Genomic DNA, 23,126 nt, shown 5'->3' with positions numbered 1-23,126 from the left:
GTCCGGGACCTTTCCACCCTGTCTCTAGCTCACATCCGGCTCCCTGTTTGACATTTTCCAATGAAGGCCCCGTGGACACCACTTTCCACGGCCAAGACAGTTCATGATGGACCTGCCCCCAAAGGCTTCCCCTTCTGTGTGCAGTGCCCACCCATGTATGACAGTGAGGCAAGATGGGCCACCACTCCCTCTCCCGGAACAGCCTCCCCACACCCACTCCTGCCCCCTCCAGGCTGTCCTTCACATTACAGAGTGGTCTTCTAAAAACCTAGGTCTGACGCCTGTTAGAAGCCTGCAGGGGTCCCCCATCACCCTCCAGACTCCTGGGCCCAGCCCCTGCCAACCCTGCAGCTTCTCCTTCTCTCCGCTCCACAAGCCATGAGTGAACAACAGTCTCAGAATTCACTACACCCTCTCTTTGAATGCTTGCCCACACCTAGGATGCTTCACCTCTACCTCTTCAACTGCTGAACTCCTGTTTTTTTCAGGACTTTTCATAGCATTTTGAAAGCTTATTCTGTGTGGGGGGCTATACTGGGTGTTTTGTTTTAATTCAGGTGAAATTCACATTACATGAAAGTAACCATTTTTAACTGAACAATTCAGTGGCACTTAGTACCTTCACAGTTGTGCAAACACCACTTCTATCTAGTTCCAGAACATTTCCATCATCCCCAAAGAACCCCATCTCCCCCACCGCCAGTTAAGCACTCACTCGCCATCCCCCCACCCCACCTCCCCTCAGCCCCTGGCAACCAGTAATCTGCTTTCTGTCTCTGAGGATTTACCTCTTCTGGATATTTCATATAAATGAAATCCTACAACAGGCCTTTTGTGTCTGGATTTTTTCACTGGGCATAACATTTTCAAGGTTCATCCAGGTTGTAGTCTGTGTCAGTACTTCATTCCTTTTCATGGCTGAATAATATTCCATTGTGTGGATGGACCCCATTTTATTTATCCATTCATCTGTTCATTGATGGAAACTTGAGTTGTTTCCACTTCTTAGCTATTACAAATGAAATTTTCTGTACAAGCATCTCTTTGAGTACACGTTTTAATTTTTCTTGGGTATATACTAGGAGTGGAATTGCTGCATTATGTGGTAATTCCATGTTTAACTTTTTGAGGAACCGCCAAACTATGCTGAGCGTTTTACCCACATTCTGCATTGGGTCCTCGCAATAACCCTGCCAAGGAGGAACCGCCCCCTATTTTGGAGGCGAGAAAACTGAGGCTCAGAGACGTAGAGTCATGATTCCAAGGGCACGTGGCTAGAACATGGCAGAACCCATCCTGCTGGGCTCATCCCTCCCCTGATCACCCCCCTTCTGGCTGAGGTGACTACTTCCCAGGCAACCCCCGCACCTCATACATCCTCTTCATCTTCCTCTCTACGTAGAGGAGCTCCCCAGGGCAGCTCTGCCAGGCTCAGAGGCAGCTCTGGGGAGTGGCAGATGGATATGTGGGCTTGGAAGCCTGGGAGAGGAAGAGCCCTGCGAACCCTAGCACCTGAAGGATGTCCAGAGCAGGATAAACCCTGAGAGCCTGAGAGCGGGAGAGAGAGGTGAGACCAAAGGAGGGCTGGAAGACTCAGCCAGATGTCTGTGGGGTAACTGTGGCCCAGGGGGCAAGTCCTGAGCTGTCTGCCTTTTTGTGGGGACTCTGGGTGGAGGGCTGCACATGTCCCATGCCTATGGGTAACTGAGAGACCAGGCCAGGCTCCATGCCCAGCCTGAGCAGCCCCAGCATCTCTGCTGGGCAGGAAGGGGAGATAGGACCCATGGTTGTTGATCCCTTCTTATGTACCAAGCATCAGCTGAGCACTTTACAGAGGTGGCATCTTTGAGAAGATGGAAACCTTGGCAGCTATCATGCTTCATGCTCCCAGCAGCCCGTGAGGAGGGTACATTCGTCATCCCCATTTTATACTTAAGGGGCTGGGCACCAGGGCTCTGGGGGGCTGGGAGGGGTACCGGGGAGCCCCTGAGCGGGCGCACAGCTGGTGGACAGGAGCAGGGGTTGCGTTGCTGCTGGGGGAAGGGGGAGGTTGCCGTGCAGCTGGGAAGGGGGCCAGCCCAGGCTGCAGTGAAGCAGCAGCCAGCTCTACTCCAGGCTGAGCCTCAGCAATTCTGCTGGCTCAGCGGCCCCTCCTCCTGGGATCGTCCTCGGAGGCCTGACTTCCTGGAGGGCTGCCCAAGTCCCACGCCTCTGCATCCTCATACCCCCAGCCAGAGTGGATGGCCTGCAGTGCTGCCCCCATCCCCAGGCTGGGGGGACCCCAGGAAGATTCACATCTCTGTTTCCAGATGGACCCTCCCATCAGCCTTGGACTGCAGGCAGAGCTGCTGACCCATTTTACAGATGAGGCAGCTGAGCGTAGGGAGATTGTCCCAGGTTCACTGGGCTGGTGGGTAGTGGATCTAGAATTCCTGACTCCTGCTAGGGCGTTAGCCTCACTTACCAGGATGAATCTAGCAGACTCTGTACAGCCTTCTTCCCAGGTCTGTCCTCCAGAAGGTGGACCACACAGCAAGTTGCCCAAGCCTAGATCTGAGGAGTGACTAAGGGCTACCTGTTTGTTGGGTAGAGCTGGAGCTGGAGCTGGAAGTGGGCAGAGAATGGAGGTGAGGCAGCTGCAGGCAGGGGCCAGTTCATTTCCCAGAGCTATGCGATAATTCGAAACTAGAACTTGGCCTTTCAGGTCATGATGAAGGTGTATTTGTCAAGGTAGGATGATAGAATGTATTTTATTTAACACATTATTAGCATGATTTATAACATTTGAATACTTAGACATTTGGTGTGTGGGCCTGTTTGTCCTCTTGCCCCAGGCCCTGAAAATGTTAGGCTCAGGCCAGAGTGGTTTGCCTTAGCCAGCCAAAACATGAAAATAATGGTAAGGATAATAACTATCTTTTTTTTTTTTGTAGTGTTTCCTGTGTGCTAGGCACACTGCTTGGCTCTGCAGAACATGAAGATGAATAAAATGCAACTGCTACCCAGACGGCCCAGGTAGGGAGGCCCAAGAATATCACAATATCCTCAGAAGCTATTTGCTGAGAACTTACTAAGTTCTGTGAGGTGCTTTATGGATAGCATCACAGTTAATCCTCAAATAATCTACTGGGAGGTATCATTCCCCCATTTTATGGAGGGGGAACTGAGACTCAGAAAGACAAAGTGACTGGAAAAACAAACCTGGTAAGAGGCAGATCTGGGACAAATGAAGAGGCCGATGTGGGTTCAAGTCTCAGACTCATGACCTGGAGACTCTGGGACCTCAGGTGAGTCACTTGGCTTTTCTGAGCTTCACTTTCTACATTTGTAAAAAGGGCACAGTAAGTCCAAGCTCATCTATGAAGTGACCAGCATGGTGCCTGACCCAGCAGGTGCCCATGAATTGGTCACCATAAAGGGTGGGGGGGAGGGCTCTTGTGTTTAGGGACCCCTGTGGGAGCCCAGCACACTGGGAGGCATAGGCTTGCTCCCTAAATTTCACAGAAGAGCCCACGGAGGGGACTGACCAGCTGTCCAGATCAGGGAATCCCAGTGCCTGCTGCTTGCCCTCCTCCACACTCTGGCCACCTTCTTCCTGGACCAGCTTGATGGCCTGGGCCATAGGGAGATGGGGCGGTCCAGCCATCATATGTGTGAACCTTCCCAAGGTTCTAACAACCTTGCCTGGTTGGGGTGATGATCTGCCCCTCCCTGCAAATGAGGAAACTGAACCTGAGCCGGGACACAGACCCCAACCAGTCTGTCTCTAGAATGCTGCAGCCATGACAAGGTGAGGACCGGAGGCTAAGGCCCAGGAGGTCAGAAGGGAGAGACTTCTGGGTGTGTGTGGGGTGGGTGGGGGGAGGGTTAGTGTCAAGCAGGACAGTCCCCTGTGGGGCTGCCAGAATCTGTGCCTGGAGGCTGGGGGGTAAGCAGGCTTGTGTGGGGTTCAGATTGCTGCTGGGCAGGGCTGTGACCCCATTGGTGCTGCGAACGGGGGGATTGAAACCCCCTGGGTGGTGGACCTGAAGAGTTACACCCCAGTTGGTGCTGGGGATGGGGGAGCCGAGCCCCTCTTAGTGGTAAGTGTGAGGGGCTGAACCCCAGTTGGTGCTGGGCAGGTGCACTGAGGTTGGGGTTCGACTGAGGAGGGGGCGGTTGGGGGTCGCCTAGCATTGTTTGTGGAGAGAGCCAGAGGCTGCAGGGCATGAAGGTGCAGTTGCGGGAAGGGGAGGGCGGGTTCCCTGACACCGAATTCATTATTGGGAGATTCCTCTTCACAGTCCCTCGACACCTCCCACGGGAACCACGGGCCAGAAATGTCTGACAGCCCCTGGCGGGCCGGCTTCTGTGCCGCCGATGCCTGGGTATCTCCATGCCCGGGTCCCCGCCCGCCCACTGTCTGAGTCCCTCCCCCCGTGGGTCCCGCAGCCTCTGGAAGCCTCGCTCAGGTTCTGCCTGGCGCCGCCGCCGAGTCGGGGCTCAGTGTCCGGCCCCCCGGTGGCTGCTGTCCCTAGCCACTGGCGGTCGCCGGGGCCGCGGGGTGTCCGCAGAGGCCGGGCCTGAGCCGCGCGGCCCGCACGTGGGGAGGGGGCGTCTCGGGAGGACGGGTCCTAATGTAGGGGCGGAGCCAAGGAGTCGGGCGCGCGGCCGGCGCGGGCGCACCGAGGTCAGCGGCCGCGGAAGGGGGACCCAGGCGTCCGGGAGGCGGCGCCAGGTGCCGCGCCCCCGCCCCGCTCCCGCCGCCGCCGCCGCCGCCGCCGGCCCCCGCCCCCGGGCCGCCCCCCGCCCGTGACGCGCTCCCCGCCCCCTCCGCGCCGGGAGCCCGAGCCCGAGCCGGAACCCGAGGACAGCGAGGGGCGCGGGCGGCGGCGGAGGAGGCGGCGGGGGAGGGAGGAGGATGCGGCGGGTGCCGCGGGGCCGCCACCGCCTCTGAGCCGCGCCGAGCGCACGGAGCTCAGCCGCGTCGCTGCGGACCCGGTCGCGCCATGGGGAAGGAGCAGGAACTGGTGCAGGCGGTGAAGGCGGAGGACGTGGGGACCGCGCAGAGGCTGCTGCAGAGGCCGCGGCCCGGAAAGGCCAGTGAGTGCGGGGATACGGGGGGCGCGGGGAGCGGGCGCGAGCCGCGGCGCGCCCTGGGGCCGTCTCCAGCGCCGAGCCCCCCACCCCGCCCGGCGCAGGGCGGGGAGGGGGATGCTGTCGGGTCCCCGGGGGCGGGGCGGGGCCAGCAGCGCCCAGACCCTCCGTCCGCGCCCCCCGCTGCCAGCACTGAAGGAGGGGCTGCATCGAGCGCCAGGCCGTCACCCGAGCCCCCCAGCGGGCACCTGGCGGCACCCACCTTCCAGGTCGCAGGCATTCGCATCCCTCTCTCCTGCCTCCGTTCCCCTCCCTTCCCGGGCTGCGGGCTGACAGCTGGAGGTCTCTTCTGGGCCTTTAAAGGGCGAGGCGGATTCCCCCCCACGCCATGAAGAGAGGGAGGGGCCTCTTGCGGTAAGGGGAGACCCCAGGGCTGACAGTCTCTGTCAGACCCCCTCCCCGCCCCATGTTTAATAACATGCTTAGCAGGGAAGGGGGGGGCAGGACCATGCTGGGGGTGTGGCTGCCCAGGCATGGCCGGCTGGGGGCCATTTACTGAAGGGGGAGCAGAGACCCAAGGTCGCCCAGCCCAGGGCAGGCTGAGTTCGAGGCAGGTGCAGACCCTGGTCCTCTCTGGCTTCCCTGCTGGAAAAGGAGACTGGGGGGGGAGGGGGTCTCCCACTGGCCATCCTGAGCTTGTTCTGTGGGGGTCCCAGGGGATGGTTGGAAGCTTGGCGCCCTGATCCCAGCACTCATCCCAGCTCAGCCTGGAGCCTCCCCCGGGGACCCTGGAGATGGATGGATGGGCGTGTGGACAAGCCGCGTGTGTGACTGCGCACGTATGGCCGTGTCAGTGTGTCAGGGCACCTGTGTGGGCGCGGGCAGGGCTCTGCTGGGTAGCAGGTGGGGTCTGGGTGCCCCGACTCCCCATGCCACCCCCTGGGACTGTATGTAAGCCAGGGAGGTACCCTTCCCTCTCTCCAGGGGAGATGCTGAGAACTGAGACAGCCTCTGGGGCAGGTGGGGGTAGGTCCTTGAGCCCCAGGAGGACCCCTCCCACTGCAGCCCCTGCCTGGCCGCTACTATCTGCTCTGTGCAATTAGAGAGCTGCACATCTGTGCCTCGCCAGCACACATACACAGGTGGGCCCTGCCTTCCACACCGGAGGCCCAGGGACAGTCTGCCAGTTAGGGCTGGCTTCAGGGCCTCGGGGTTCAGAAAGGGAGGGCTTTCAGGCAGAGGCAACCTCAGCTGAGCCTCAAAAGCAGGCTCAGGGATTGAGAGGTGGAAGGCAAGGCAAAGTCTTCCACCTAGTGGCCATCCGACCTTGGGCACAGGCATCTCCAGTCTCTGGGCTTCAGTCTCCTCATCTGTAGGATGGGGACGTTTGTGGTCCCTGCCTCGTAGCATTGTTGTAAGAACAGTGAGTACACGCATGAAGCCCAGGCACTTAGTAAGTGCTCCGGAAGTGCTAACTGTGGCCATTTCCTAGACAGCCCAGGGCAGTGCGCCGAGGAAGTGGGGGGCATCGGATTTGGCGACTCCTCCCCCCTTTTACTCTGGCCATCCGGGGGAGGTGTGGGGACCTTTACCTCTACCTGTGTCTCCGCCTGGATCTCTGCATTTGCCCCTGCATGGCCTCGTCTCCGGGTAGGAGAGACACCTGCCCTGGCACCCGAATCTGGGCTCTCTGACTCACAGGGGCGGGCATAATAAATCAGACGGAGAAATCTCTCCATGAATTAGCTCGGTTGTCATGGCAACACTGGCCTGCTTTGGAGTAAGATGTATTTTGATTCAGCAAAGTACAGCTGGAGTTTGGGCCATGGGGTAGGGGGCATCCAGCGGTACTCCCTGGGGCCCCCAACTCCAGAGGTGTTCCCACGATTCTTGTTTCCACAGTCTCCTCCTTGTGCTGACACCTTCCCTTCACCCCACACCCCAGTGACACCCCAGGCTCTGTCAGCACCCCTATCCCGCCTGAAAGGAGCCTCCACTTACATGCACAGGCACCGTCACCTTTAGCAGTCATCCTTGAAGTGAAGAAGAGACTGCTAGGGAGGGAAAATACTAGGGTGGAGGCTGGTCTTCTGGGGTGCAGGCAGACACCCTGCCCTTCCTTCTGGCCCAACCTCCCCTTTCTTCCATTTCACTGAAGACTACGGCCAGTGCTCCTATGCTTACTCACCTTGGCCCACTAACAGTTCCCTTCCAGCGTCTGGCTCAGAGCTGCCTGCCCTGGGGGATTTGAGAGGGTGCCTTTCTATGCTGGAGGCCACAGGGCTCAGCCAATCTGAGGTGGGAGCAGAGGAGGCCAAGACCACGTCCCTGTAGGGGACCGATGTGGCTCTGTGGAGGTGGCCTGTGGGTGGCTTCCGTGGTTGGAGGAGCATCTGGGCAGAGGGGTGGAGGGAGGCCACAAGGGTAGAGTGGAAAAGGGTCTGGGGTGGGCTCCCCCCAGGGCCTCTGCAGCTGGAGTTTGGAGGTGACTTCACAGGTAGGGGTGGTATCAGGAGAGCAGTTAGAGGGCTGGGGTGATAGGAGACCGGAGAGCCAAAGTCATGGGGGCGGTCAGGGGCAAGGCGTATGCACTATGACTGATGGCAATCCGTAGGACTTAGTGCCCTCGTGGAAAAGGGAAAGGGGCTCCTGGGGCCTTCAGCTTATCCCCACTTGCCCTCCTCTCTCCCACCTACCCAGGCCCCTGAAGCCGTGCTCTGCTCCAGCTTCATTCAGGGCACCTATCTCCATGAGGTGCAGCCCCCCAGCCCCAGGCAGGCTGCAGTTCTGGGACCTTCCCGGGTGTCCAGTGTCCCCATGGGAATTGGGGGTGCTCCAAGACCTCAAGGCCCCCTTCATCCAATTCCAGCACTTTTCCTCTTTGAGGAGACCAGCGGCTGGGAGTGTGTGGTGGGGAGATGACCTTAGCAAGATGCTCCTTCTCCTGTGGGGAGTGATCCCCTTCTGGATGGAGACACCCTCTCCCCACTGGTGTCTGTGTCACTTCCTGGGCCTCAACCTCCAGTCCCTCTTAGATTTCAGCACCTGCAGCTGTGACTGGGCGAGCAGGTGGGCCTGGCCTCGGGCTCCACTCCGAGCACCTGGCTCCGCAGCTGCCTGGGCACCCTGGCTGCGGGAGGGAGGAGAGCGAGCTGGCCTGGGAAGCCTTGTGGGGAGAAGCTGAGAACTGGCTACATGGGAACTAAGAAGGGTGGGGGGCAGCAGACATTAGAGTCGGGGGGCAGAGCCTTCTGGTGGGGGAATGTGCTGAGCATGGGCTTGAGCAAGGCAGGGGTGCTGGGGGACAGTGATGCCTGGGCTCCCTTCAGCTTCACGACAAGGGACCGTGGCAGGCCCGGCCGCATAATCCACAGAGCCCAGCGCAAAATGAAAATGGTGGGGGGGTGACTTGTCCAAAAAAATAATAGGACTTCCCTGGTGGTCCAGTGGTTAAGGCTCCACGCTTCCACTGCAGCGGGCGCGGGTTCAATCCCTGGTCGGGGAAGTTCCGCATGCCACAAGATGGGGCCAAAAAAACCCCCAAAAACAAAAACAAAAAATAACAATCTCACAACAGCAGAGCACCCAGCCAGGTGTGGGGCTCTTCTGAGTGGCTGCACAGGTGACACACTTGAAGCCGACCCTGGCAGGTGGACAGAGTGTGTGGGATGAGGGTACAGTTCAGTCACCAGTTACTGAGCACCGTGTGTGCGCCTGGCACTGTTTTAGCCACCAAGGATACGGCAGTGAGCAAAATAGATAAAAACCATTGTCTTCTTGGAGCTTGTAATTTAGTGATGGAGATGGACAATAAACAAGATAAATGGTGGTATGGGGGCTAAAGAGAAAAATACAACAGACACGAGATGGGAAGGGGATTACCGTTGTATTTATTATTTATTTTTTATTTTTTGGCCACACCGCACAGCTTGCAGGATCTTAGTTCCCCAGCCAGGGACTGAACCTGGGCCATGGCAGTGGAAGTGCCGAGTCCTAACCACTGGACCACCAGGAAACTCCCAGGGGATTACCATTTTAGATGGGGGAGGAGGCTTTGACAAGCAGGTCTTGGATAGAGACCTGAAGGACATGAAGAGGGAATAATGGGGATAATTGAGAGAAGAATGGCTCACACACACACACACACACACACACACACACACACACACACAGCATGTGCAAAGGCCCTGTGACAGGGGAGACAGGTGTGTTGGAGTGCCATCAAGGAGGCTCAGGTGGCTGGAACAGGGGTGAGGAGGAAGTCGAAGTGAAAGGAGGGCTGCATCATCAGGGCCATTGTCCGTCTTTGGCCTCCAACCCCAGTGAGACAGGAGCAATGGGACCGGACCCATGTTCTAACGGGATCCCCCTGACCTCAGTGGGTATGGAGGATGGACTGGAGGGGGCAGGGTAGAAGTGGGAATGCCAGGGGGAGGTGATGGCAGTGGTCCTTCGAGGGACGCTGGCCTGGCCCAGGGTGGTGATGATGGTGCTGGTGAGAAAGGGTAGGATTCCAGGTGTGCTTTGAAAGTGTCTTGAAAGTAGAGCCAACAGGATTGACCAATGGAGAAGATATAAGGGCTCAAGAAAGGACCCAGGACTGCCTCCAAGGTTTTGCCCTGGACCACCACGGGGAAGGAGGGGTGGCACTGCTGCCAACTTAGACAGCCGTTAGCATCAGCCAAGTGTCTGAGGCGGGGGAAGCGGCAGGGGAGTGGAGACGCCTCTCGTCCTGGAGCCTCAGCTCTTCGGCTCTTCAGCAAAGCCCCTCACTGGGGAGGGTGGGGTGGGATTACTATAGGGCTAGTATTAGGAACTGCCACATGCTGAGCCGACTCTGTGCCAGACCCTTCATGTGTTGTCTGGAGGCGCCCTTAGGCCTTTGAGGCTGGCCCTGTTAGACCCTTCGAGCTCACAGCCAAGGCCTCAGGGCTAGTAAGGGGCAGAGGGAGGATTTGAATTCAGGCCCGTCTCTGACTTTGTGGGGTTTGTGGGCCATTGGGGGACCCACACCCTACAACCAAAAGCTGAGAACCGAGGCTGGAGCAGCTGGGGCTGCTGTGGGTCACAGAGCGGGCCCTGCAGCAGCCCCTCTGTGACTCGACTCCCTCAGCCCCCTGCCCCCATCCCTGTCCTGAGCCTGGACAAAGGGGCTTCTGTCCTGCCAGCCCCTCCCTCACAGAGTGACTGACCCACAAATGGTTTATGTAACCGTGGCCCAGACAGGCAGGGGATTGGCCCGAGTCCGGCTGGACTTGAGCCCACGGGGAGGGCATCGGTGGGCTTCCCTCCTCTGGCAGGCGGCTGGTGGAGGCCAGGACTGGGGAGGCCCCGGGAGGAGACTGGGGCCCCCAAGGGAGGGCTGGAGCCCCTCAGGCTTCAGGCGGGCTGACCCTGGGGCCTGTGCATGCCCCCATAGATGAGGGGGCCATTGTAATGTGGTTGCTTGGAGGCACTGGCCCACTTGCCTGCCTCCCCATCCTGCCCTGCCAAATGGGGCTCATCTACACAGGCCAGCCCCGGGGCTGGGAGTTGGGGGAGGCTGAACTCTGGAAATGCATATCTTCCCCAGAGATACCCCCATTTCCGGGTGTTCCAGCCTTCCTGGGCCACCCCCGGCCCCATCTGGGTCCTTCTGAGAGACAGATTGGGCTGGCTCTCTCCCTCCCACCATTGACAGATGCTCAGCCAGCGTCTCAAGGGAGGGGGTTCATGTGCACATGTGTGCGCCTGTGTGGGTGCACAGCCCTGGCTTCTGTTCCCAGGCAGGGACAGGCCCTATGAACCTCCCAATGTCTTAGTTCAGTGGGAAACCAAGGGCCAAAAGCTGGTACCTGATGCTGAGTGCCGGAAACAGGGTTGAATGAATGAACATTTCTAGACTAAAGACCTAGATAGCTTTGGCTCTGAGCCTGCCAGGGAGCTAGCCAGCCGCTCTCTGCCTGCTCTATGTCTAGAGGGGGCTGGGACCCAGGTAGGCCTCAGTAGGGGCTGGACAGAGCCTCCCTCACCATGTCTCCTTCCCACCCCAGAGCTCCTGGGCTCCACCAAGAAGATCAATGTCAATTTCCAAGACCCAGATGGGTGAGTTCTCAGCCCGGGGAGATGTCAGTCTGGTATGGGGGTCAAGGACTCCTGGGGAAGGCAGGGTTCCCGGCTCCTTGCCCATACATGTCTGTCACCTGTCCCAGCTTTTCTGCCCTGCACCACGCGGCCCTGAATGGCAACACAGAATTGATCACCCTGCTGCTGGAGGCCCAGGCTGCTGTGGACATCAAGGACAACAAAGGCAAGGCCTGTCAGGGACCTCAGAGCCAGAGGCAGGGTGTCAAGGTCAGAAGTGGGGTCCCTGGAAGCCAGGATGGTCCCTCAACTGAGGTCTCAGCCCCAGGTCTTGGTCTGGGTTGAGGCAGGTTCTCATGGGATCAGCGTCCTAGAAGTCAGGGTTGGGTTCAGGGTCAGGGGCTAGCTCCCAACCGCCCCCCCTGCCCCCAGGCATGCGGCCGCTACACTATGCGGCCTGGCAGGGCCGGAAGGAGCCCATGAAGCTGGTGCTGAAGGCGGGCTCAGCGGTGAATGTCCCGTCTGATGAGGGCCACATCCCCCTGCACTTGGCGGCCCAGCATGGTCACTACGACGTGGTAAGGACCGCCTCAGGGGTGACAGGGTGCCTGGGGCAGAATGAGCCCGACGGATGCATTGGGCCTGACCACGCCCTGTGGTCCCTGCAGTCTGAGATGCTGCTCCAGCACCAGTCCAACCCGTGCATGGTGGACAACTCGGGGAAGACGCCCCTGGACCTTGCCTGTGAGTTCGGCCGCGTTGGGGTAAGTCTCCCCAGGGAGCTGAGTGGGACTCCAACTTCTTCTCCTAGGGTGGGAGTGGGAGACAAACTGCAGCTCCCCACCCCATTCCTGGGCCCCCCTACTCTGACCCCTCCTTCCAGGTGGTCCAGCTGCTCCTGAGCAGCAACATGTGTGCGGCCTTGCTAGAGCCCCGGCCAGGGGACACCACTGACCCCAATGGCACCAGCCCCCTGCACCTGGCAGCCAAGAATGGCCACATCGACATCATCAGGTATGGGCGTGGGGGGGTGGGCGGGGTAAGGGGCACCCAGCCTTGGGGTTCCTGCTCCTGGCTTGGCAATAAGACAGGAGCAGCCAGGGAGCCGTGGGGATGTGGTCAGGTCTCTGGATACGAAGGATGCCTCAAGCCGCCCACATAAAGGATGCACTGGAGGGGGCTGGGGAGTGGTCTTCTATAGCCCCACAGTCTGTGCCACTTGCTGGGTGACCTTGAGGAGACTCTTAACTTCTCTGAGCCTCAGTTTCCCCATCCTTAAAGTGGCCATCGCAGCAATGCCTACACTAGGATGAGACGAGATAAGAGTGTGAAGGGTTAACACAGGGAGGGGTTGTTGGGGATGTGGGACAGGGTTAGCTCATCCTCAGCCCCCAGGAACTGGAGCCCGGCTTGGGGGTGCTGGGGCAGAGGGCTCTCTGTGCAGGGCCCTGCCTGCTCCTCCTACCTCCCCGTCAGACTCCTCCTCCAAGCTGGCATTGACATTAACCGCCAGACCAAGTCCGGCACGGCCCTGCACGAGGCCGCACTCTGTGGGAAGACGGAAGTGGTTCGGCTGCTGCTCGATGTGAGTTAGGGGCCAGAGGGAGCTGGGGTCAAGTGGGGGTGTAGGGGGCTCCTGAGAGTCCTCACCCTCTGGCACATACAGAACGGGATCAATGCCCACGTGAGGAACACCTACAGCCAGACGGCCCTGGACATCGTGCACCAATTCACCACCTCCCAGGCCAGCAAGGAGATCAAGCAGCTGCTGCGAGGTGGGCCCGGGCGGGGCAGGGGGGCAGGGGTGGGGCCTGGGCCAGGCCGGCTCACAGGACTGGGGGGTCTGCCGCCTCCTGTGTCCCCAGAGGCCTCGGCAGCCCTGCAGGTCCGGGCTACCAAGGATTATTGCAACAATTACGACCTGACCAGCCTCAACGTGAAAGCCGGGGACATTATCACAGTAAGGATAGCCTGGGGCTGCTGGAACAGGGATGAACGGGACCTGGGATGCTCCCCACAACACCCGGCAGCAACTGGGGGGTCTGAGCAGAAGGCCAAGGCCACCCACCCACTTAACATGGAGGGGTGTCTCCCTGAGTGTGCTCCCCCCACCGTACTTGGCCAGGTCCTCGAGCAGCATCCGGACGGCCGGTGGAAGGGCTGTATCCATGACAACAGGACAGGCAATGACCGTGTGGGCTACTTCCCGTCCTCCCTGGGCGAGGCCATCGTCAAGCGAGCAGGTAAGTCCCACCCAGGGATGGGCTCGCGGGCCAGAAGGAAGCAGGTGCATGGCGTTTTGGGTGGCAGAGCAAGGATCGTCAGCTCTAGCCATTGCTAGATGTGGGGTCCAGAGTGTGTCCTGCCAGCTGTCTCCTCATCAGCGTCCCCTGACCCACTCCTTCATGTATTCAACAGACATTGCATGCCAGGCACTAGGAATAGACGGTATCCCAGATGGACGTCATTCTTGCTCCCAAGGAGCTTGCCCTCGGGGAGGGAGGGGAGAAGGGAACAGTGAAATAAATGTGGAAGGAAACGTACCAACCGGTAACACAGAGATTGCAGATGGAGACCCACTTTAGACAAGTGTGGACAGAGAAGGCCCTGAGAAGTGGGAGGGGCTGGCCACAGGCAGAGCATTCCAGGCAGTGGGAACCACATGTGCAAAGGCACTGAAGCAGGACAGAGTGTGACTGTGTAAGGGTCCAAAGGAGCCCAGTGTGGCTGACTTGGTGATGGAGAGGGAGGGGGCGCAGGATGAGGCCATAGGGCCATGGAATGGCTTCAGATGGGGGACTGGTGTGATTGGTTTACCCCACAGAGAGGATATGGAGATTGACAGGCCGGGTGAGAGGGCAGAGGGGGGCCAGTTAGGAGGTTTGGCCAATCCACCCAAGGTCATCTAGTTCCCTGGGGTGAGGAGCCTGGACCCAGGCTCCTGGGGGCCTCCTCCCTCCCCCTGCTCCCCAGGCACAGAGGGGTTTGCACCCTCCTGCAATTCCCTACTCCCACCTACAGGACCACAGGATAGCCTGCCCTGTGCCCCTCTCTGCCATGCTCTCCTGCTCTCCAATGTCCAAGGTTGGGAAGGGCCTTCTGAGGGTCGCTTAGCTCCTCGGAGACAGGGCAGGAGGAGGCTGTACTGACCCCCCAGGAGCGTGTGTGTCCGGCCTCTGCTCTGTGCAGACTTGGGGGCCAGGCCAGGGGATGCCCCAGGCCTGGGCCAGTCCAGGATTCGGGGAGACTGTGCTTGGCCCGTAGGTTCCCGAGCAGGTGCCGAACCAAGCCCACCCCAGGGAGGCAGCTCAGCAGGGCCCTCTGCACCCCCCGAGGAGATCTGGGTGCTGAGGAAGCCATTCACAGGTAGGTGGGGGCCTCTGGAGGGCGGTGGCAGTGGCACTTCTGCAAGGCAGCACCTGGGCTCTGCAGGGCTGGCACTAGCTGATGCTGCTCCCTCCTGTTGGCAGGCGGGGACCGCAGTGGCAGCTTGAGCAGTGTGGCCAGTGGCCGGAGCAGCGGGGGCCACACCCTGCACGCAGGCTCTGAAGGGGTCAAGGTAGGTGGGGTGGTGGCAGGACCGGGATGGCCTGTGTCTAGAGCAGCACTGGCCAGCCGGCCTGTCTGGGTTGCAGCTCCTGGCCACGGTGCTCTCCCAGAAGTCTGTCTCCGACTCCAGCCCCGGGGACAGCCCTGTCAAGCCTCCGGAGGGCTCTCCAGGTAAGAGCAAGGACACAGCACTGCTGGCCTGGCCGGGAGGTAGCCCCCAGGCAGCCATTGCCCCACCACACCCTCTCGTCCCTAGGTGCCACCCGGTCCCAGACTCCAGTGACCCATGCCGGGCAGGTCTATGGGGAGCAGCCACCCAAGAAGCTGGAGGCAGCATCGGAGGGCAAGGTACAAGGCCTGGGCCGGCTGCAGGTCGGGGGGGCGCCCAGGGCAGCCTGCCTGGCTTGGCCGCAGCGCGGCCAGGGCCCTAGACAGGCTGGGCCCGTCCTTCTGTTGGTCTGTCAGTCTGTTTGTGTAGCTGTTGTCTCTTGTACGTGCTGTGCGTGTAAGCTAGTGTGTCTAGGAAGTGTGACATGGGTGTGAGGTGAGTGGGGGTTTGTGTGTGGCTGGTGTGATTGTGATGCGGGCACATGTGCGCATGTGTGTGCGTGTGGAATGGCATGGATGTGAGACGAGACAAGGCGTGTATGTGGGTGAGACAGGTCCTGTGTGCATGCACCTGCGTGCTAGGGCGGGCGTGAGCTGCTGGCTGAGTCCTCCTGCATTCCTCTGGGTAGAGCCCACCTTCCAGGGCGTAGAGGAGCAGCACTAAATTGCCCCGCCTGAGGCCCCATTCCCAGAGCCCCTCACACGGGGCCACACTGCAGGGTGTCCCTGGTCCAGGAATGGGGGGGACGGTCAGGGAGGCCTGTGATGTGGACAGCAGCTGGACCCTCCTGGTGGAGATCACAGAAGGAGGCCGAGGTGCTGGACGATGCTCAAGACAGCGGCACCCAGGACCACAGAGCGAGGAGGAGCACCCGGGCCAGGCTGACGGGGCCTGGCTGCAGACAGCCCAGCGGACAGCAGATTGCGCTGCGTGGTCTTCAGCTGAGCAGAGAAGGAGGCGCCGCGGTGGCTGGGGTGCATGCCTGGCGGGGGAGCAGGCGGGCGAGCCTGCAGCGGGTGCCTTGTGTCTTCCAGGGCGCCGAGGCTGTCAGCCAGTGGCTTGCCACATTCCAGCTGCAGCTCTACGCCCCCAACTTCATCAGTGCCGGCTATGACCTGCCCACCATCAGCCGCATGACCCCCGAGGTGAGCTGCCCGAAGGCTGTCTACCAGCTGACCCAGAGATGGGCCCCCAGCCTCCTGCTAATGGGCCTCTCCTCCACCTAGGACCTCACGGCCATCGGGGTCACCAAGCCAGGCCACCGGAAGAAGATCACTGCAGAGATCAGCGGCCTGAGCATCCCCGACTGGCTGCCTGAGCACAAACCCGTAAGGCCCCCTGCACCCCAGTGGCCAGTCCCAGGATGGGCAAACAGACAGACAGACAGCCTGCCTCCCTGGCTACAGCCCACCCCTGCCCTCTGGGGAGTCCAGAGAGAGGAGAGCAGAGGATGACCTCTGTTTGTCTGTCAGGGGCACTGGGGCCCACCTCCCTGGGGCAGGGGCAGGGGCAGGGGCAGGGGCGGTGGTGACCGCCTCTGAGGGCTGTCAGGGCAAGGGGAGCCTGAAGCCTGGAGAGTCCCCATCTCCACTACGTGCTCCACGCTCAGGCGGCCACACAGGGACACCGGAGCCACCTGGCACCCCACAGCACTGCCCATCACACACCCCCCCAGACACTGCAGGGGGCCGTGGGGATGGGACGTGCTTGCACACACCCAGGCACATGTATGGGGAAGACGCCTGTGCGTGTTTCGGGTACACAGCACGCGTACGCTAAATACATTCAAGGCGCCCACTGGTGACTGCACACGCTGGCTGACAGCCACACCAGCCGCGGCCCGTGCTGTCACGAACAGGCACTCTGTGGTGGGACAGGCTCTGGGCTGGGAGAAGGTGGGCCCGGGGCCTGTCACATCCATGCTGCCTTTCTGGGCCTTGCGCTGTGCTTCGGGCTCCCACCCGTCTGTGAGGGAGATGCCATGGCCACCGAGAGCCCCAGGGCTGTGGGTTGGTGACAGGTGGGTTTGTGCTCATCCACTCTGCCTCACCCCACTCAGTCAGCGGCTCAGGGGTCCTCCCAGCCAGCACATCTGGGTCCCAGGGGCTTCACTTTGCTTGTGCACCCAAGGGGGGGGTGACCGAGTGTGCTGTGTTGATGCATGAGTGACATCCAGCTGGGAGTGTGGACGGGTGGATGCCATTCAGGGAGCCACCGGTGGTTCTGGGTGAAGACCATCACGGATATTTGCCAGGCGTGTGACGAGGCTGTGTGACGTGTGCCTGATGCTGGTGGGGAAGTGGTGAGAGGGCGTGAGCGTGACTCAGAGGGGTGTCAGTGCCCGTGGATGGCTGGGATGCAGGGTGTGTGTATATGCGTATCTGGTCGGTGGTGCTGTGTGTCTGTGTCCATGACGTGTGTGGTGTGTCCACGTGGATGCTGTCCCCATGGCTGCCTGGGCAGGTGAGGAAGTGCATTCTTCCACCGGAAGCGCATTCTTCCCCCTCCCCCAAAGGGTATCCTGAGGAGAGAGTCGCTCCTCTGTGTGTGTTTGCATATGTTCGAAAGTGTGTGTGAGCTGGCCTTGGGCTCCTGTCAAGGCTGCACTGTCTCCAAAGCTGACGCCTCGGGCCTGTCTGTCTGTCCTTCCGTCTCTCTGTGCCAGGCTGGCCCGGTGCCCTCTCCTCTGACAGCTCTGAGTAATAGGCAGGGTGTGGGCAGCCAGCTCGGGCTGCCCTCTGTGTCCCCTGCTCCGTAGGCTAACCTGGCCGTGTGGCTGTCCATGATTGGCCTGGCTCAGTACTACAAGGTGCTGGTGGACAACGGCTACGAGAACATCGACTTCATCACCGACATCACCTGGGAGGACCTGCAGGAGATCGGCATCACCAAGCTGGGTGAGGCCCCACCCCGCCCCCAATGCCTCCTGGTCCTCGCCACCCTCCCTGGCCTGACCTGCCCCCCGCCCCATGCAGGACACCAGAAGAAGTTGATGCTGGCAGTGAGGAAACTGGCAGAGCTGCAGAAGGCAGAGTACGCCAAGTATGAGGGGGGACCCCTGCGCCGGAAGGTACCACAGTCACTTGAAGTGATGGCCATCGAGTCGCCACCCCCACCCGAGCCTGCCCCAGCTGACTGCCAGTCTCCTAAGATGACCACCTTCCAGGACAGTGAGCTCAGTGGTGAGCTGCAGGCTGCTCTGACGGGCCCGGCTGAAGGGGCTGCCGCTGCCGCTGCCCCTACTGAGAAGCCCTCCAACCACCTGCCGCCCACCCCAAGGGCCTCCATGCGGCAGGAGCCCAGCCTGGGTGGGCGGGCACGGCACATGAGCAGTTCTCAGGAGCTGCTGGGCGACGGGCCCCCAGGGCCTGGCAGCCCCATGTCACGAAGCCAGGAGTACCTGCTGGAGGAGGGGCCGGCCCTGGGTACCCCCCCCAAGGAGGCCCGGCCCAGCCGCCACGGCCACAGCGTCAAGCGGGCCAGTGTGCCCCCAGTGCCTGGCAAGCCACGGCAGGTCCTTCCACCAGGTACCAGCCACTTCACGCCCCCCCAGACTCCCACAAAAGCCCGGCCAGGCTCCCCGCAAGCCCTGGGGGGGCCTCATGGCCCAGCCCCAGCCACAGCCAAGGTGAAGCCCACCCCACAGCTGCTGCCACCAATGGAGCGACCCATGTCACCTCGCTCGCTGCCTCAGTCACCCACACACCGTGGCTTTGCCTACGTGCTGCCCCAACCCGTGGAGAGCGAGGCAGGGCCGGCTGCTCCGGGGCCTGCGCCTGCGGCCGTGCCCGCGCCTGTGCCCACGCTGTGCCTGCCCCCTGAGGCCGACATGGAGCCAGGGCGGCCCAAGAAGCGCGCTCACAGCCTGAATCGCTACGCGGCGTCCGACAGCGAGCCGGAGCGGGACGAGCTGCTGGTGCCTGCCACCGTGGGGCCCTACGCCACAGTCCAGCGGCGCGTGGGCCGCAGCCACTCGGTGCGGGCACCCGCTGGCGCTGACAAGAACGTCAACCGCAGCCAGTCGTTTGCTGTGCGGCCGCGAAAGAAGGGCCCCCCCCCACCCCCGCCCAAGCGCTCCAGCTCAGCCATGGCCAGTGCCAACCTGGCTGATGAGTCAGTGCCAGATGCGGAGACCGAGGGGGCTGGGACCGAGGACGGCCGGCTGGGGGTCCGGGCACAGCGCCGGCGGGCTAGTGACCTGGCTGGCAGCGTGGACACAGGAAGCGCTGGCAGTGTGAAGAGCATTGCAGCCATGCTCGAGCTGTCGTCCATTGGGGGTGGGGGCCGGGCAGCCCGCAGGCCCCCTGAGGGCCACCCCATGCTTCGCCCCGCCAGCCCGGAGCCAGGCCGGGTGGCCACGGTGTTGGCCTCGGTGAAGCACAAGGAGGCCATTGGGCCTGACGGCGAGGTGGTGAACCGGCGCCGCACACTGAGTGGGCCTGTCACGGGACTTCTGGCCACTGCTCGCCGGGGTCCGGGAGAGCCAGGGGGGCCTGCAGATCACGGCCACTCTGTGGAAGATGGCGCTACCCGGCAGCGGCCTCGAGGTCCAGCCAAGGGTGAGGCAGGTGTGGAGGGCCCACCACTGGCCAGGGTGGAGGCCAGCGCCACGCTCAAGAGGCGCATCCGAGCCAAGCAGAGCCAGCAGGAGAACGTCAAGTTCATCCTCACTGAGTCCGACACGGTCAAGCGCCGGCCCAAGGCCAAGGAGAGGGAGGCAGGTCCCGAGCCTCCCCTACCGCCGCTGTCCGTGTACCAGAATGGAACAGGCACTGTGCGCCGCCGTCCAGCCTCTGAGCAGGCTGGGCCCCCAGAGCTGCCCCCGCCACCGCCACCCGCTGAGCCCCCGCCCTCTGACCTCTTGCACCTGCCCCCACTGCCCCCGCCAGACAGTGATGCCCGGAAGCCAGCCAAGCCACCTGTCTCTCCCAAGCCCATTCTGGCTCAGCCCGTGCCCAAGATCCAGGGCTCGCCCACGCCTGCCTCCAAGAAGGTGCCACTGCCAGGTCCTGGCAGCCCAGGTAGGTTCAGGGAGCCAGCTGGGGAAGGGCCCTCCTCCAGCTCCCCATGCCATGGTCTGAGGGGTTTTCCACTTCTTGGATTTAATGAAGGCCAGGTGGAGTGGGGTGGGAAAGTATCCTCAGACCCTCTTGTCCATCCACCCACTGGACCACTCCACCAACGAGAGCTGAGACAAGGGTGGATGATCCTTACATTCCTCAGTGAAGGAGACACAGAAACCCATGAATAGCAGCACCTGTGGAAGGAGGACAGGCCCACGATGCTGGAAGGCTAAGGGAGGATTCTGACCTGGCTGTAAAATGACCCAAGCACAGGAGGGAGGGGAGAGGCTTCCAGGCAGAAGGATCAGAGGTGCAAAGGCCCTGTGGCATTCAAGCAACGGGAGGGCCCGTGGCTGCAACAGGCCACACCTGGAGGGGAATGGAGGTGGGGGGCGGACCAGGCGGGGTTTGGAAGCAGTGACCCACGCAGGCCTGCACAGGGAAGCGCGCCCCCTGGCAGCCTCAGGGAGGCCGGAGGGCTGGAGCTGGAGCCCGGCCGGCAGTGCAAAGGGCGTTATCTCTAATCCCGGGTTCGAGGCAGGGCGCTTGGTCAGGGCTTGTGCCGCGACAGGCAGCGCGCGCGCCGCGCGACCTCCCACGCCGGTGCGACTCTCCTCCTCCCCGCAGAGGTGAAGCGTGCCCACGGCACGCCGCCGCCCGTGTCTCCCAAGCCGCCGCCACCGCCCACGGCGCCCAAGCCGGCCAAGGCAGCTGCGGGGCTGCAGTCGGGCAGCGCCAGCCCGTCGCCCTCGCCGGCACGCCAGCCGCCTGCTGCCCTCACCAAGCCCGCCAGCACGCCGCCCTCGCTGAGTGCCAGCCCGGCCAGGCCCCCCTCCCCCGGTGTGCCCGCGCTGCACGTGCCCGCCAAGCCGCCGCGCGCTGCCGCAGCGGCAGCCGGGCCCCCCGCCGCGCCCGACGGCGCCTCGCCGGGGGACAGCGCCAGGCAGAAGCTTGAGGAGACTAGCGCGTGCCTGGCGGCCGCGCTGCAAGCTGTAGAAGAGAAGATCCGGCAGGAGGACGCGCAAGGCTCGCGGTAGGTGCAGGACCCGGTCCGGCGTGGGCGTAGGTGGGGGTCTGTGCGTCCCCGCGGCGGGTGCACACCTGGAGGCTGCCCTGCGAGGGCGGGGCCGAGTCGCGCCGGGCCCGAGTTGCGCCGGGTACGGCCTGGCGTGGGCGGGGCCCTACGAGCTGCCCCAGCCCCCAACAGAGGCTACTGTGCGTGGGCCGGGGGCGGAGCGGGGCAGATGTCGTGGGGAGGGCGCGGACTGTTCCGGCCCCGCCCCTGAAGGCGGGGGCGTGGCCTCCGCGAGGGGCGGGACTTTGCGCGGAATGGGCGGGACATGGGGGCTGGAAGTTCTGCGCCGACTCAGCCAGTTCACGCTGCGCCCGCCCCCAGCTCTTCGGCCGCCGAGGAGAAGAGCACCGGCAGCATCCTGGACGACATTGGCAGCATGTTTGACGACCTGGCCGACCAGCTGGACGCCATGCTGGAGTGACGCGGCCGCCCAAGTTGGGCTCCCCCGCGCCGCCTGGGCTCCGGCCCGCACACTGACCTTTACCTCAGGATGGGTACCTCCGGGGGCGGCGCGAGCGGGCAGGGCGGTGGACCAAGGGGGAGGGGCACAGGGGGCAGCCCGCTAGGCGGCCGCGGGCACGAGGCGGGGGTGGGCCGTCCTGTCCAGACCCCGCACAAGCACAACTCCTGCCCCTGGGCCCAGCTTGGAGGACTGCCTGGTTGGGGGACCCAAGGGCTCTGGGCAGATGCTGCTGCCTCGTGGGTGCCCCCCTTCCTTATCTGCTGCTCCCTGTGCAATAACTGCTGGGCCACCTGCCCACCCACCACCGGGCTCTGCCCGCTGTGGGTGGAGGAGGGGAAACTCCTGAACCCCCTGCCCTGAGTCCAGGTTGGGTCCACCCTGGGAGGCAGCGGGAGGGGGGCAGCTGCTGTAGCCCCCTCCCCAATCTGTGGCAGAGCACAGGCCTATGCCCAGCACAGAACTGCCCATTGGGGACCTCTGCCAGCCACTCCAGCGCAGCACAAGGGGCTGGGGTTGGGCCCCCTGCCCCACTGCACCCCCCTCCCTGAATATAAGCTATCGAAGAGTATTAATTTATTGGGAATAAGCTGAGGCAGATTTCCCCAGAGAAATAAAAAGGTATAACTTTAACAAATATATATTTAAAGAAAGAAGAAATATTATTGATTCTATAGAAAACCATTTACCAACTGCAAGGACGCTGGAGTCTAGCTCAAGACAAAAGCTGTTAGAGGCCCCGGCCATCTGTCTGTCTATCCTTCCCTCTCTCTGTCCAGGAGTGGCCAGACCCCTGGGCCCAGTAGCACAAACAGGAGGCTGGGGTCTGGGGGAGGGATCTGTGCTCCGCCAGGGCCTCCCCTCTGCTCTCTCTCCTAACCTCTCTGCGTCTGAAGAACTTGAAGGATGTGCCTTGCTCGCCGCTGGGCTGTGTCATCCACGCCGTGGAGACAGTGGGGAGGGCTCTGCCTCTCCCATGGGTGCTGGTGTGAGGGTGCACCTGGGCTTCAGGGGAGCTGTGTGCACGGCGTGGTGAACGTGGGCGCGTCAGTTGGGTGACAGCAGTGGGTGCAGGGCATGCATGCCAGGCTGCGTGTGAGGGTGTGCCCAACCCTCCCTCCTTGGGGCCCTGAGCTGGCGCCGCGCAGCCAGCCCACCCCCGCTCCAGTTCCCACAGACGCTCTGCTCATGGTCTGAGGCCGTATCGTGTGGTCGTTCTCGCCTTCTCTCCCTCCCTCTCCCCCCTCCAAAAAGTACTAATTGGCCTCCTCTATCGTGTTTGCTGATCCACATGTGTTGGGCACAACTTTGACATTTCTTAACAAAAAAGAGAATTAAAAAGCGCCGAAAACCAGCGATTGTGATTCGGGTGGGCTGAGGGGGTCTGCCAAGGTGGTGCCTGGGTGTGTGGGGCCCCTTCCAGTGGTCATGTGCTGGCATGTCCCCGGGTGGGTGGGCCTGGCCAGCTACCTGGCCTCTCCACAGTGGGTGGCCCAGGCCAGGGCCAGCAGGTGGGGAGGGGGGGGGTCCGGGCAGGGAGCTACTGTCAGCTGTCAATAAACAGCAGAAAATGGAGCTGCCTGGCTCACTTTTTTGGGGTATGTACATTGGGGCAAGTGGGGGGCTAGCCTGTTCCTGACAGGGAGGAGAAGTCACCAAGAGTGTACATCCTGGGGATGTCAACAGGAGCCTCCTGTGGTCCCTGCCCAGCTTCCCTCCCACTGGCTGCTG

At 62.0% G+C, this 23,126-nt stretch overlaps 1 protein-coding gene across 3 annotated transcripts; it reads left to right on the top strand.

Annotated features, from left to right (window-relative positions):
- Window positions 1-4,802: 4,802 nt before the first annotated feature.
- Window positions 4,803-22,749, top strand: CASKIN1 (CASK interacting protein 1). 3 transcript variants are annotated; one of them, XM_082432000.1, is made up of 20 exons: window positions 4,803-5,082; window positions 11,109-11,160; window positions 11,268-11,365; window positions 11,572-11,717; window positions 11,808-11,903; window positions 12,023-12,153; window positions 12,616-12,724; window positions 12,806-12,914; window positions 13,017-13,099; window positions 13,265-13,382; window positions 14,404-14,505; window positions 14,610-14,698; window positions 14,775-14,859; window positions 14,945-15,036; window positions 15,832-15,942; window positions 16,024-16,125; window positions 17,556-17,694; window positions 17,773-19,818; window positions 20,488-20,893; window positions 21,257-22,749. In XM_082432000.1, the coding sequence occupies exons 1-20, from the start codon at window positions 4,989-4,991 to the stop codon at window positions 21,354-21,356; spliced, it is 4,308 nt and encodes a 1,435-aa protein (XP_082288126.1). In that variant the 5' UTR covers window positions 4,803-4,988; the 3' UTR covers window positions 21,357-22,749. The 3 variants fall into 3 exon arrangements, with proteins under 3 accessions (XP_082288126.1, XP_082288125.1, XP_082288127.1); XM_082431999.1 differs by having other exon boundaries at window positions 4,804-5,082; window positions 13,005-13,099; XM_082432001.1 differs by lacking the exons at window positions 15,832-15,942; window positions 16,024-16,125 and having other exon boundaries at window positions 4,805-5,082; window positions 13,005-13,099.
- Window positions 22,750-23,126: the final 377 nt, after the last annotated feature.

The sequence above is a fragment of the Balaenoptera physalus genome, assembly GCF_965194825.1.
Source record: "Balaenoptera physalus genome assembly, chromosome: 16".
NCBI classification, from domain to species: Eukaryota; Metazoa; Chordata; class Mammalia; order Artiodactyla; family Balaenopteridae; genus Balaenoptera; species Balaenoptera physalus.
The sequence above is the reverse complement of the archived record's forward strand: the minus strand, read 5'-3'. Positions and strand labels throughout refer to the sequence as shown.